General features: G+C 39.6%; 1 protein-coding gene across 1 annotated transcript in view; it reads left to right on the top strand.

The window, feature by feature from the left end:
* The window catches only part of Cep85l (centrosomal protein 85 like), a 155,736-nt gene that overhangs the window by 122,529 nt on the left and 18,053 nt on the right, over positions 1-15,154 (top strand). The window contains exons 4-5 of the mRNA XM_032888299.1: positions 275-396; positions 7,723-7,840. Of these exons, the coding sequence (XP_032744190.1) occupies positions 275-396; positions 7,723-7,840 (240 nt within the window). The remainder of the gene's footprint in view (positions 1-274; positions 397-7,722; positions 7,841-15,154) is intronic.

The following is a 15,154-nucleotide window of genomic DNA, read 5'->3' as shown; positions in this document are numbered from 1 at the left end:
GGTCAATGAAGGCATCTTACGTTGGTTCATCACTGAGGGTCAGGGCAGGAACTCAGGGATAGAGACTGGAGGCAGGACCCTGGAAGGTCTGCTTGCTGGCTTCTCTGACTGGCTTTGGGTTGTTTTGTTTTGTTTTTTTAATGTGGGGATGGGGCAGAGGACAGAGATATTTGTTTGTTTGCTTGTTTCTTAATGGAAACCATTGGGAAAATACTGGACGATATGCATATGTTCCCTTTAGAAAACATAGTAAATGTGTAAATTTTTTGTGCAGGTTTTGACTGGATCATCTCGTCAGACTTATTCACCTCCTGGTTTCCAGGATTTCAGTAAATGGGAATCAGTGCTGAAAATAAAAGAAGGACTTCTGAGGCAGAAGGAAATTGTAATTGATAGGTGAGTCTGCTTTGTAATTACTCACAATTTCAGACAACAACAGTTTAGATCAGTGAAACAATTGCAGTTGCTTAAACTCATGGCTTAGATATTCTCTGTCCTGTCTTCGTATGCTACACTGAGCTGTCAGAGCTGCAAGGTGATATCTTTAGATGTCTTTAGAGATTGTCAAATTTGGAAAGCCACACTAAAATCATGAGTTCTTTTGACTACTATATATTAGATTGGAGACCACCTAAATATGAAAAGGATATATTTTAAAATTTACATTGTCTAGAGTAAGAATTATGGAAGCATTTATTTTGTAACATTGCAAGAACTTTTAATATTTTAGTATCAAAGTTATCAAGAAGAATTCATTTCGTTTCAATAGAAAGTCGATTGATTATTCTGAGCAAGGTATCATAAGGTTAATGCATTATGTTATCTTTAAAATATATGGGTATATATCATTTATGTCTACGTTTGAAATTATCAAAGGTGTTTTATTAAGATACTTAAGAAAGCATTTGAGGAGGGAATTTTTTCTGAAACCAGTGTCATTTGTTGTTTATATTCATGTGAAGCAATGGGACAAACAAAGGAAGGAAAAGATGGCTGGAAACAGCTAGAGGAGAATGGGTGGGAGTAGAGAAGGAAGCAGCTAGAGGAGAATGGGTGGGAGTAGAGAAGGAGTTTAACAGAGCATCAGCTGCCCAGAGCCTTAGCAAAGGCAGGGGACAAGTGGCAGCTTCTTCCAAAAAAGGCTTTCTCTCTCATGGACTAGGGATTGAGACTTCAAGGGTAGGCTTCTCAGGGCTAGAGACACAGCTTAGTACTAAAATGCTTGTCACAGAAGCACATGACTTTGGGTTCAGTACCCAATAACATAAAGGGGGATTAAAGATTGCTAGTATTTGCTGGATGATCAGTCAAAAGTTAAGGGGATTGGGAACATCTCAGTTGTAGAGTAGTTACCTAAACTACATAGTACCCTAGGTTTGCTACTGAGAACCATCTAAGACTGGTTGTAGTTGGAATGCTGTATTCCTTGCACTCAGAATGTAGAGACAAGAGTGTAGGAGGAACATGAGTTCAAGGCTGTTATTGGCTACATAGCACATTGCAGGCCAGCTTGGCTACATGGGATAGGGAGAGGGAGAAGAGAGAGAAAGGAGTCGGGGGGAGGCAGTGAGGGAGGGAGGGAGAAGAGGGGGAATGAGGGAAGGAGGAATTGAAAATAGTAGACTGCTCAGCAAGAACAAACCAGAAAAGACATCTAAACCAACATAAATTACAGCACATAATCTACCAGAAACATGGGCTGGGGTAGTATGGCAAAGCAATATGTCTTCTTCAAAAGATGTTACTTCTTCAACTATTGAACTCAAATAGATTGTAATGAGTGAAATGCCAGATTAAGATTTCAAATGTTTTCTGGTAAAAATGATGAAAGATAAGAAAGAGGACCTGGAATCAGAGGAGAGTTAACAGAAGGGTTGGGAAAAATCAACAGCATGGATGAAAATTCGGCAGCATAAATAGGAATTGGAGGTTTTGACAAATAGTGTTGGACATGAATAACTCAATCAACCAGAAACCATCATTAGTAGGCTTGACCAAGAAGACAAAGTAGGAGGAGGAAGAGGAGGAGGTGGAGGAGAAAGAGAAGGGGGAGGAGGAGGAGGAGTAGTCATCAAAATGGAAGATGGGGTTGATGAAACGCTACATGCAAATACCAGTAAAGAACTGCGTGAGCAGTGTTTTAAGAACTCTGGGATATATCCCAAGTGGTCACCAAGTGGTCAGACTTAAACACATATAAGCAACAACAAGTAGAATATATGTTATACACACACACACTGTGTGTGTATATATATATATATATATATATACATATATTTGCATATGTACTAACATAAATATATATGTACACTCATATTTATTATATATATATATATATATGAAGAAATGTTATTGATTTGACAATGTATGGGAAAGAAGGAAAGAATTGGAGTGGGGAGAGAGACAAGTGGAAACTGAATAGAGAACAAAGTTATGAAATTCTCAAAGTCAAAAATCTTTAAAGATAATAAACATTTTAAAAAGAAAAAAGGAAAAAAAAAAAGAACTCTGGGATATGATGAGCAGACCAAACCTAAGAAGCCTTGGGATAGAATAAGATGATGAGATAAACGCTAAAGACATACCGGATCTAGTCAATGAGATTATTGCACAGAATTCTCAAGCCTTAAAAATGAGATAGATGTTAAATACTAGCCTTTTTACACAGCCTACATTAGCCATCAGAGAGATCAAACCAGTAGTGTTTCCCAAAAAGGACTGTTGATATTATTACCTAAGCTAAGACATTAGTAATAACAATGATGATGATGACGACGACGACGACGACGACGACGACGATATAGTAAAGGTAGTAGTAGGATACAAATACAAAAGGAAGAGCTTATCTCTATTTGTAGATGACATGATTTCTTTCAGATTGGGGGGATCCTATATTGTAAAAGACCATTAAGAGTCCACTTAAAACTCTTAGCCCTGACAAACACTTTCACCAAAGTAACAGAATACAAAATCAAAATAAAAAAGTAGTAGCTTTTTATATAGCAATAGATAAGCATATCAAGAAGTAATGGGAAGATCTCTTTAACAGTAGCATCAACAAAAGTAAAATACCTAGGAATAAACCTAACCAAAGAAGTAAACAATTCTACAGTGAAAACTTTAAGGCATTGAGGAAATTGGGAACAAATAATTAGACTAAAATCCTCCTGTGTTCATGGATTAGCTGAATTAATTTTGTAGAAATGACTAAATTACTCAAAGCAATCTACAACATCAAGAAAATTATCATCAAAATTCCAAAGATATACTTATATAAAATTAGAAAAATATTAATTTAAAATTTCTTTGGGAACTTGGTAGAGTGCTTGCCTAACATACACAAATCCCACATTCAGTTCCCATCACCACATACACGTGTAGTCCTAGCCCTCTAGACATAGGGGAAGCAGATAAGGAGCTCAGGGTCTCACTTAGTGTGACTCTTGTTTGATGGGGTTAGAGAGCTGCAGTGGTTATTGATATAAGGGTAAGTATTAAGAGGACAGGTCGGTAGTGTGTCCATGTATCAAGACAATCTAGGTAGGGTCTCCCTGGGCCCATGGCCTGTGCAGCCTGGGTCTTCACCTGGTTTACAGAGTCAGGCGTGAGTGCTGCCTGCCCACTTCCCCTTGAGGCTCGGATTATTATGGATGATGGCGTGGAAAGACTGTGTGACCCAGAAGTTTCTGTTGCACACATGCATTCATAGCGGCTGTGGTTGCCTGAACAAATCCTGCTCAACATGAAGCCAGTCAAAATTCCAGCATGAGTTTGGGAAGGGATCATAAAGCCCTACCCCTAGCAGAGGACTATGGGCAGTTGAAGTCTGCTGAAGGAAAAAGTCAGTTTTCTTCCGGGTGTCGTTCCTGGCAGTTGCCTATTGTGTGGTAGATGACCCTATGCTCATGCACATATGGGAGGCACTAATTGAACTCAGAGTTGTTTTTTTTGTTTAAATACATGAAGAAGTTGTAGCGTGGGGTCTAGGAGGAATTAGAAAGAAGAGCATGTGGAGGGGTGGCTGGAATCAAAATAGACTATAGACGTATGAGAGTCTGAAAGAATAAATAGCAAATACACAAAAGAAGTTCAAGGTCACCCATGGGCTCCATAGTGTGTTCAGAGCCAACGTGGGATCCCTGCTGCTGTCTCTGACCAGTAAGACAAAACAAAACCCTAACAAAATACATTTAGAAGAACAAAATCCCTTAGTAGTTGAGAAGAATAATCATTAGAACAATACCGGAGGCATCAGAGTGCCTGATTTTAAATTATTACAGAAGCACAGTAAGAAATCAGCATGGTATTGTCTCAAAAACAGACTTGAAGACTAATAATGAACCTAGAAATAAAATATACAGGTACAGCCATGCTGGTATCAAAAACACAGACTGGAGAAAAGACAGTCATGTTTAGAAACGGTATTGGGAAGACTGGATTGTTACATGTAGAAAAATAAAAGTAGGTCCCTCTCTCTGTAAAACTAACCATTCAAAATAGATCGATGCCTTAGTGCAAACCTGAAAGTATGAGCAAGGATTTGCTCAGAAGAACAGGGGATGGTATGAAGAATTGACTGTGGGAGCCTGTGTAAGAAACGGAACTTACTGTGAACTACGAATGGGGCAGAGTACAGACATGTTCTTCCCACAAGATGTCCTAGGAAGAATTGCATTAACTGTATGTCTTAAGTTTGAGTTTCTGTTGATGTGAAAACACCATAACCATAGCAGCTGGGGGAGGTTACACTTGCACAGCACTGTTCATCATTGAAGGAAGTCAAGACAGGAACCCAAGCAGGGCAGGAACTGATATTAAGGCAGGAGCTGATGCAGAGGCCTTTGGGGTAGTGCTGCTCACTGGCTTGCTCCCCATGGCTTGCTCATCCTGCTTTCTTATAGAACCCAGGACCACCAGCCCAAGGATAACACCATCCATAATGAGGCTCGGCCCTCCCCATCAATCACTAATGGAGACAATGACCTACAAGCTTGCCTACAACCTGCTGTTACTTAGGGATGTTTTCAGTTGAGGCTCCCTCCTCTCAAATGTCTTTAGCTTGTGTCAATGTGATATAAAACTGCCTAGCACATTGTGAGAAGTGGAAGCACTTGAAAGCAAGGGTGTGAAGGGATGCTCCAGCATGCTCACATTTGTGGGAAAGCCAGTGGAGGAGTATTCTTGACTCTTTGACATCACCAAAGACAACTCTCATAATGTATAACACTAGGCTAGGTATGTTCCCTTCTTACATGTACTTAAGCTAGCTATAAACATCACCTCATGCGTTACTTGCTTTAGTAATAAAAATGTGAGGTGCTCTGGGATGCATGGAGACAGCCTCACTGGCTGGGGTGGGTCAACAATGGACAAACTCCTATAAAAACAATCAGCAGAGTGTGAATACACAACCCACAGAGTGGAAACAAATCTTGCTAATTTTATTTTATATAGAGGATCGAGATCTTGAATATACAGATATTGTAAAAATTAACATTACAACACTGTCATCCAGTCAGTACAGGGCCTAATTAATTGAATAAACCATTTTCTGAAGGAGAAGCACCAATAGGCATGAATACTTGAAAATACTGGGGAATGTAGATTTAAATTGCTCTCATAGTCCATCTCATTCCAGGCAGAAGGCTGTCTTTAAGACTTCATATGGCAGCAAATACTGATGAGGAGATTGGAAAAGATAAAATGTAAACTCTAGGGATCCATAGAGGCGCCTTAAAGCATGGACAGTGGGAATCCCTGTGGTCCAGTCATACCAGTTTGGGCATAGACTTGAAGAACTCCTCAGTCAACACACCACAAAGATACTTTTTACATTCATGTTTATCGTTAAACTATTCACAGTAATCCAAACACAGAATCAGACTAGATGTCTACCAAAAGATGGACATCTTAAAGAATATGGGATATAGACCTCATTCTATGGAATTTTATGCAGCCACAACAAAAAGTGAAGCCATGACATTCAGGAAAATGGATGGACTCTTTTATGTATAGAACCTAAAAGAACCTAAATTTAAAGATGTGTGTGTGTGTGTGTGTGTGTGTGTGTGTGTGTGTGTGTGTGTGTGTGTGTGTGTGAGAGAGAGAGAGAGAGAGAGAGAGAGAGAGAGAGAGAGAGGAGAGAGAGAGAATGGAGAGAGAGAGAGAGAATGGAGACCATGACACTGGGAATGAGACCATGACAAGGAAGGAAGAGGTCTTAAATGAGGAAGACAATAGAACAATGGAATATATCAAGGAACCAGACATAGGCACCTCCCTCGGGGAGCGATGCCAGGGGAGAGAACAACCGTGAGCCAAGTGTGACACATGTATGGTGATGCTGTAATGAAACCTACTGCTTTTGTGCTAATCAAAGAGAAAAAAAAATGAATAGGAAGAATAATATTAATGGTTACTTACGATAAGTATCTTTTGCTTTGACATGGTCAATGTACACTGTAGTGAAGGGAGGATGTTTATTTTGCATTGTAGTTATCAGTTAAATTTGAATATTTAAATACATTTTGATAGTTTACTTTTTACTATAATAGTTTATATCCATGTGTATAGCATTATTGAATTAGTATATTTAAATACTCTGTTTGTCTCAGGTGATCGGTTCTGCAGGTCAGTGCTCACAGTAGACTTAGATTCCACAGGGTCAGGACATGGTCCCCAGCAGTCCTTTCTTTGCCTCAGATGCCAGCCACACATGAGGCACCAGGTCATAGTACCTCGGGCAGTTTTCACAACTATGTTAATAGACAAATAATCTAACCTATCTTGGAATTCGGTACAGGAAAAGAATTAGAATATGTAAAAATTTAGTTTCTGAGGAAAAAATTATAAAAGCAAAAGTGGGTATTTGTTATTTTTGTGGAAAGGATATTTTCCCTATTTTCCTCTGAAGAATACTGTTGAGGAGTTTTGAATATGTAGCTTAGAAATTAATATTTAGACTTCCATTTGTTTACATACACATATATAATATATATAACTGTTGTAAATAGCTTCTTTCACTCTTGCTTTTGTGTGTGTGTATGTATGTATGCATGTGTGGTATATTCATATTTACTTATGTGTGTAGGTACACATGTATGTGCAGCGTGCTTAGACCTATGTCATAGGCCTGAATTTGATCATAGGTGTCTTCTCAGATCGTTCTTCTCCTCTTTCTTTATTGAGACAGGCTCTCTAACTGAACCAGGATTACCCAATTCCAGTAATCTAGCTAGCCAACTTGCCCAGGGGATCCTCTGTCCTCTTCATCTTGAATGCTACAAGAGCTATTGGGTCTGCCTGACATGCATGGGTTCTGGGGATTTGAATGTGCTCTTCCTGCTTGGATGACAAACACTTTATATACTGAGCTATCTCTCCAAACCCATGGTTTTCTATCTTTTTCTTTTCATTTCCTCCCTCTCTCTCTCTCTCTCTCTTACATAGAAAAAGTGCTTCATTAACTAATTTTCCTCAGTGGTTGAGATGAGACAAATCTTTTACATGTGTAAACGTATCAGCATACTAAAAGTTTTCTTCACTGTTCCTTAGAAAAAGTTTATTCTTCAAGACTGATTTATTTATTTATTTTTTTCTTTTTTTCGGAGCTGGGGACTGAACCCAGGGCTTTGTGCTTGCTAGGCAAGCGCTCTACCACTGAGCTAAATCCCCAACTCCAAGTTTATTCTTCATAATGTAATTTCACTTCATGTTTTGCAGGCAGAAGCAACAAATTAACCACCTACATGAAAGGATAAGGGATAATGAACTACGGGCGCAGCATGCTATGCTAGGACATTATGTCAATTGTGAAGACTCCTACATGAGTAGTTTACAGGTGAGACGAAGAACACTTTGTGGTGGATTAGTAAATCTGTATTTATAGTAGTGTATTTATATCCTATATTCTGAAGTAACGTGAGTTTGCAGAGCTCCTGCCCAGCGACTCTTCCCTTTCTTCTGTCAGCCTCACTCGCACACACAATGCACTCTCATCAACGTCTGATGTCTGTTCGGAGTTGATGCATATCACAAACACATAAAAATGCATGCGGCTCTGTACATACAGCAATCCTTAAGAATATGCACATTGTTTGTTCTCTATGTTTACATTAATTTTCTACTTTATAGACATCGTACTGTATTCAACCATCTTACTCATGACAGTTAAGGTTGTTTGCTACTTGGGGATATTACAAATGATGTCACAGTGAATAACCCTTTATTAACATTGTTTTGCTATTCACATCTTTGTAAATTGAGTTCTGAGAAATGAGATTTCTGTTGTATATATGCATATTTGTATACAGATGGCTTATTTTCTTAACACGATGATCTCCATTTCATCCATTTTCCTGCACCTAACAGTTTTATTTTCCTTACAGAGGAACAAAACCGTCCTGTATGCATCCATTTCCATTTTTATCTACTATTGATTGGTGTCTAGGTTAGTGCCATGCTTGGACTATGGCAAACAGTGCAGCTATAAGCGTGGGTGTGGAAGCCTCTGGTGCGTGTAGCTTCCTCCTGCGGTGGTGGTGCTGTGTGTGGGTTGTGGGTTCCTTTTCTGAAGGAGCTCCACACTGCTCTCTGAGCAGCTGCACCTGAGTAGCCTCCCTCCACTGTGCTTACCTCCGCCTTCCGAGCTTTGCTGGCTTTTAGAGGGAATGATGGCCATTCCGACTGGAGTGAGAGAGGGTGTCATGGGTGTATGCTTCCCCATTGCTAAGGTGTTGATAGTGTAACTGTTGGCCATTCTATTCTTTCCTTTGAAAATTGTTCATTTACTGCTTGGACAATTTGGTGTGGTTTTCTTCTTTGTTTTGTTATAACATTCTTAAAATTCCTTTTAGATTCTTTGTAATAATCCACTGTCAGATGTGTAGTTGCCAAAGACTTTCTCCCATTCTATAGACTGTCTCTCTACTGCTGAAAATTTAATTTCATACAGTCCCCATTTGTCAATTCCTACAACTGTTGTCTGACTTACAGGAAGCCCTTGCCTGTGCCCATATTTTTGGGTATTTTTATCTTTTAACATTAATTATGTGTGCATATGTGTGTGTGTCCCTGTGACTATGTACCACGATGTGTGTGGTCAGAAGACACTGCAGGAACTGCTTTTCTCAAACTCAGGTCTTCAGGTGGCAGTAGAGTCCTTTCCTGGTGACCCCTCTCACCCGCCCGATCTTTATGTGTTATGGGTTAGGAATTGCAGAGTTTCGGGTCTGACATGAAGGTGTGTTTAAAGTGAAGGTGTGTACCTTATGCCTCTTCTCTGGAAGTGAACAGCCAGCTTGCTTAGCGCCCTCTTGTTGAAGCGTCTCTTTCCTCCAAAATGTTTTTGGTCCCTTGTCAAAAACTGGGTGGCTGTAGTGTGTGACTTTATCTCTGGTTCCACCATTTTACCTTGTATGTCTTTGTGCCATTATCATGGTAATTTTGTTACTGTGGATCTGTGGTATAATTTGAGGCTAGCTGATATGGGTCCTTCAGTGTTGTTCTTAGAATTGCTTTTGCTATTTAAGTTTTTTGGTGCTTTCATATTTCATTTTTTTCTAGTTCTGTGAAGAATCATAGGATTTAAAAAAAAACACAGAGATTGCACTGTTAGTAATTTACCATCTCCATAGTTTTAACTCTGCCATTCTGTTACCATGGTGTCGGGGGTGGGAGTGAGGGGTCTATCAGTGTGCTAGTTTCTTTTAAAAGAAAAATTTCAATTTCCATGGTTACGGATGCCATTATAGACTTTTGTACTTTAGCTTCTTGGTCTTTGCCACTGAACTTTATGATTATGGATAGCTCTAGAAGTCGATGCACCACTGACCTCAGTACTGTCGGACCTTAAGGTTCCGAGATGCTGTGGTCACAGTCTCGATGTTAGCAATAGGCTGACTGCTCTGTACCTGTACTGCCTGACTCCCCTGCCACTCACACTTTCAGGCTTGTCCCTGCCTGGTCCTTTCTTCTCCATTATTAACGTAGCCTCTCACCTTGGGGCTCTCCGATTGACTTCTGTCTCTGAATTAGAACTGTAAGTTCTTGGGTCACAAATCCCCAGAGTAGCTCAGTTTTAAATAACACTTTCTCTGTCAAAATGGCACCTGGACACCCCTCTGAGCCACACGAATGACAAAATGGAACTTCCCCCCAGAGTCTTTCTCACCAAAACCCACAATGAATTTGCAGTTTGCAGAAGGTGTGCAGTGACTCATGATTGGGACCCCTCGTCTTTATTAACCATGGCTGCCTGGCTCACCCTCTGGATGAGGCTTCTCACTCTTGTTGCCCTTCTGTTATCCCCAGTGCTCGTCTGTCCTGTTATTCAATCTGTGACTTTCCAGCTCTACTCTCTGTGGTTTGGAATTGAAAATCTTAATTAAAGCTACTGTGATGCAGACCTGGAGGGAGAGCCCCGTGTAGGGACACTTGGTGCTCTAGCAGAGGACCCAGGCTCAGCTCCAAGCACGACTGTCTGAAATACCAGTCCCAGGGGTCTGATGCTCACTGTGGCTTCTGTGGACACTGTATGCATGTGGAGCACTTACATACATGTAGACAAAACACTCATATACAAAAAATACACTGACGGTCACTCTAATAGAAATTCTTTGTTTGTAAATCCCAATACTTTCATTTCTTTAATTTTTTTTACTATGAAGTTTTCTTAATTCTACTGAATGTTTCATGAGTTTCACCTTTATCCGTGATCCTGTTTAACATTCAACATCCAAAGCACAGTGATAATAGAACATGCCTATCTATTCCTTCCTTATATAGTTTTTGTTTTCAGTTGAAATTAGTCACACCATTTCCCCTTTCCCTTTCCCTCTAGTCCCTCCTAGCAGTCTCCTGCAAAACTTTTCCATATCCTGCACTCTAAAATTGATAATGTCTATTGCTTTGATTGTATTTGTTATATGAATACTATGTGTATATGTATGCATATGTATATATATGTATATAAATAACCTGCCGACTCTGTTCTGTTTTTTTCACATATATGGTGTCAAGGCTCACCAGTCTTCATTAGACAACCAATAGGGTGCTCATCTCTGTGCGAGGCTAATTATCCTTCTCCCAGCAGGCAGTGGTTGCCCTGTAGTTCTTTTCTAGGGATGGAAACCCATGAAAACTTTCTCCTTTTATATTAACAGGTCCATCGAAGCTGCCGTTGTTTGTACAGCCATGTGTAGGAGAGATTGCTGTACTGCAGATTTCCTGATATTCTGGCTGTTAAAACTTTTCTGCCTCCTCCTTTTGCAATGTTCCCCGAGCCACACATGCAGGAGCTGCAATGCAGTTGTATCCACTGGGGATAGACTCCCCATGATCTGTGTAAAGAACTGTGACCAGAACATAACATTATGACTAGGCCTCGCTTGCCTGTATAACCCATGGGAAGATAGATAGGGTCTGTGATGACTTAAATGCATATGGCCACATTCTTCAATTATTTCTCTCCCTTTAAGAGCCCCCCCTTAAAACTCATTTCCTTATTTTTCTATATACATTTAGCAATTGCCTATTTTTTTCAAAAGAAAAATACAGTTGTTCTTTTTATTGGAATTAAAAAATGACAAATGAACATTGCTGGGAGATAACAAGCTTTTGTTTGTAGAATTATTTTGTTGTTGTTAAGGTCTTTATTCCTAGATGTCAAAACTTGTTTGAAGTGGACTTTTCCTCTATTGTACCCTCAAATGTGTGTGTGTGTGTGTGTGTGTGTGTGTGTGTGTGCACGCGCACGCATGTGTTTAACAGAATAGAGTTTATTTAGGGCATGGGGAGGGGAGTAGAGGATAGAATAGAGACAGAGAAAGGCAAAGGAGAGGGAGAGGGGGAGGGAGGGGGGAAAGAGGGAGGAGAGAAAGAGAGAGGCCAGCCAGAAACATGGAGAGAGGGGGGGGAGGGGAGGGGAGGGGTGGGGAGGGGAGAGGAGAGAAGAGAAGAGAAGAGAAGAGGAGAGAAGAGAGAGAGTGGGGAGGGGAATGGGGAGAGAATGGACAGAGAGGGTAAGAGTAAGAGGGTAAGAGAGTAAGAGCCAAATATGTTATTTGTAAAAAATTAAGTTAATTGGACATTGAAATCAGAAAATACTAAAAACCAAGTAGCTATAAGACTTACGCAAGTTATAGACATTAGCGTGGTGATGTAGCTTTCCTTTTTAAACTTTGATTCCACATATAGCATACTATTTCCTTTCCTATTTGTAATCTGCTTTATTTCAATTATAAAACAGCAGGTTCCTGTGGGATAATCCTGAGATTAATAGTATAGTTATGTGAAAGAATGTTATTGTGCTAAATAATTAGTGTAATTTCTTTTGAAAACAGTATTTTTAGTAGAACCATTCAACATTTCCTTATAACTTCATCCTGATATTATATAATTGATATTATATAATTTTTGCAGTAATTGTTTTTTGGGCTGTTTTGTTTTGTTTTAAGGTATGTGAACAGCGTTTGAGGCCAGCAGATGGCTCTCTAAGTCAGCTTATCAATGATTTCTTTTGTAGTTCCGCCTCTCCTGTATGGGGACTCAGGTCCCCAGTTTAGATGATCCAGATTCTCTATCACTTTCCTTTCCTAGGTTCTGGTTTTGTTTTGTTTTGTTCTGAAGATTTTATAGTAATTTTTTTGTGGTCCATTTATGGATTAGTTTAGGGTCATATGGTTTCTGTTTTAGAGTGTTACTAATTACTTATTTAATGAACTTCTTTAGTAATGTATTAAAGGACTCCAAGTTTCTTTTGTGAGTTCTGATAGTGTTCCATTTCACTGAGTTTATGAAGTTGTCTGGGAGTGGAGGAACTCTATGGAATCTGGAGTTACGTTCCTTGTTTTATATATGACATTAGTCATCTTTGTCGCCTTTCGCTGTCTTCTCCTGGCCTACCTCAAGAATTACTGACATTTATTCCCCTCATAAATATGTTCAATTTTTATTTTGTTAAATTTTCTGTATCTCTTATTTTTAATTTCATTGATTTTTGGAGGTCTACTTTTCCTTTTTTATTTTGGATTTAACTTTGTCTACTTTTTCTAGTTCACTGTAATTGGAGACTTAGTTGATTAATTTTAAATCTTTCTTATATAAATTCAGGGGTATAAATTTCCTCTGAGAACCACTTTATCACACACTTTATTTATTTCATAAATTGTCAGTTATAGTTTAGCTGGGACTTTTTATATTTTCCATGAGAGTTCCTCTTTAAATCATATTTTATTTATCACTGCTTTATTTTGGAATGTCTCAATTGTGTGTGTGTGTGTGTGTGTGTGTGTGTGTGTGTGTGTGTGTGTGTGTTTTCTAGTGTACCTTACCTGTGCTCAGATGACAGATATTTTGATGAGTTTTCAACTTTTGGGATGTGATTTATGAACCAGAGTGTTGATTTCCTGTGATTTATGAACCAGAATCTTGATTTCCTGTGATTTATGAACCAGAATGTTGATTTCCTGGTGACTGTTTCAAAGGAACTTGAGAAGTCTGTGGTGCACGAATGAGTACTGTGTGTGTCGGTCACCTGACTGATGGGCTTCAAGCAAGTGTCTCCACTGACACTCTGCCTTCTGCGGCTGGCAATCCCGAGGAGCTGTTGAAGGCCTCCAGTGTGCTATTAAAGACCTTTTTGTATTATTAGATACTTATTGTATTACTTTAAATTGGTGCATTTAAACCAGGGATGTTTATAATGATCACAGGTATGATTGATTTAATAAGCTATCGTGTGTGTAAATATTTTCTATTGTTCTCTGTTACTGTGTTTTGATGTGACACAGTTTTTCTCTTCTGTCATTTTAATATGAGTATTTGTATTTTATTTTAATAGTTTTTCTTTAATGAGTGCCCTAGACTTTGCATACACATTTGTAACTGATCTCCAGCCCAGTGTCGATAGCCCTGTTAATAAGAGTGTTATGTATGTATGTAGTAAATACTGACAGCTACATTCCCAGGCCTTGCTTCAGCATTCTCTCGTTCTTTTGCCTCAGTTACACAGTTGATGAAGCCTAGAGTCGTCTGAGAGGAAGAACTGGTTGAGGAGTTGCCTAGCTCAGTTGCCTTGTGGCCATGCCTGTGCAGTGTGGTCTTCTTATTAACGTGGTTATGTGAGCTGCACCCTCCCTAGGCAGATGGCCTGACTTATGTATGCAGCTGTTAAGCTGACTAGCAAGCAGCTTCCTGCCTTGATTTCCCTACATGATGGATTAACCTGGAAGTATTAACCAAATAAACTCTTCCTTCCCAATTTGCTCTTGGTCAGAGTGGCTTTTCTAGCAACAGAATGAAACTAGGACTCTTCTTTGCTTTCCTGTCACCAAAACTAGGTACCAGCCTAAAGGTAGGGACTGCAGAGATTTATAAAACTTAAAAAAATCAGTTTATTCATCTAAAACTATTTCTGTGTCATTATTTCTTAGAAGCTGAGATTGAACTCAGTGCTCGGGTTCTATAGTAATGTCTCCAAATAGATTTCCAGTTTTCCTTTTTATTTCTCTCTTGTAACCTATCATACCCCAAGTGTGTATTCTGCCTTTGCTTTAATATTTATTCCCGGCTATCTTTCTTTGTTTTTGGCAGATGTCTTAGGGTTTTTATTGCTTGTTAAAACACCATGGCCCAAAGCACTTGAGAGGAGAGTCAAGGCAGGAGCTCAAGGCAGGAACCTGAGACAGGAACTGAAGCAGAGTCCTTGGAACAAGGCTGCTTGCTTACTAACACCTCCTGGGTTGCTCAGTTTGCTTTCTTTTTTTAACAATTTATTTATATTTATTTACATTCCAGTCATTGTGTCCCTGACTCCATCCCATCTCCTACTGATTAGTGGATATTAGCCAAAAAGTACAGAATACCTCGGACACAACCCCCAGACTGTAAGAAGTGTAACAAGTAGAAAGGCCCTAAAGGATGCTTCAGTTCCACTTAGAAGGGGGAAGAAGGCAGAGGGAGGGAGGGATCTGGGTGGGAGCGGGGAAGGGGAGGGGAAAAGGGGTAACAGGATCAGATTGGGGGGGGCAGGAGAAAACCCAGAGGGCCAAGAGAATGAAAGCAGATAAGCAGCCTGGGGGTGGGAGGGCTCGAGAAATACCAGAGACCTGGGAAGTAAGACTCTCTTAGGACTCATTGAGGGGGACTTTACCAA

This window comes from Rattus rattus, chromosome 18 (genome assembly GCF_011064425.1).
Source record: "Rattus rattus isolate New Zealand chromosome 18, Rrattus_CSIRO_v1, whole genome shotgun sequence".
Taxonomy (NCBI): domain Eukaryota; kingdom Metazoa; phylum Chordata; class Mammalia; order Rodentia; family Muridae; genus Rattus; species Rattus rattus.
The sequence above is the reverse complement of the archived record's forward strand: the minus strand, read 5'-3'. Positions and strand labels throughout refer to the sequence as shown.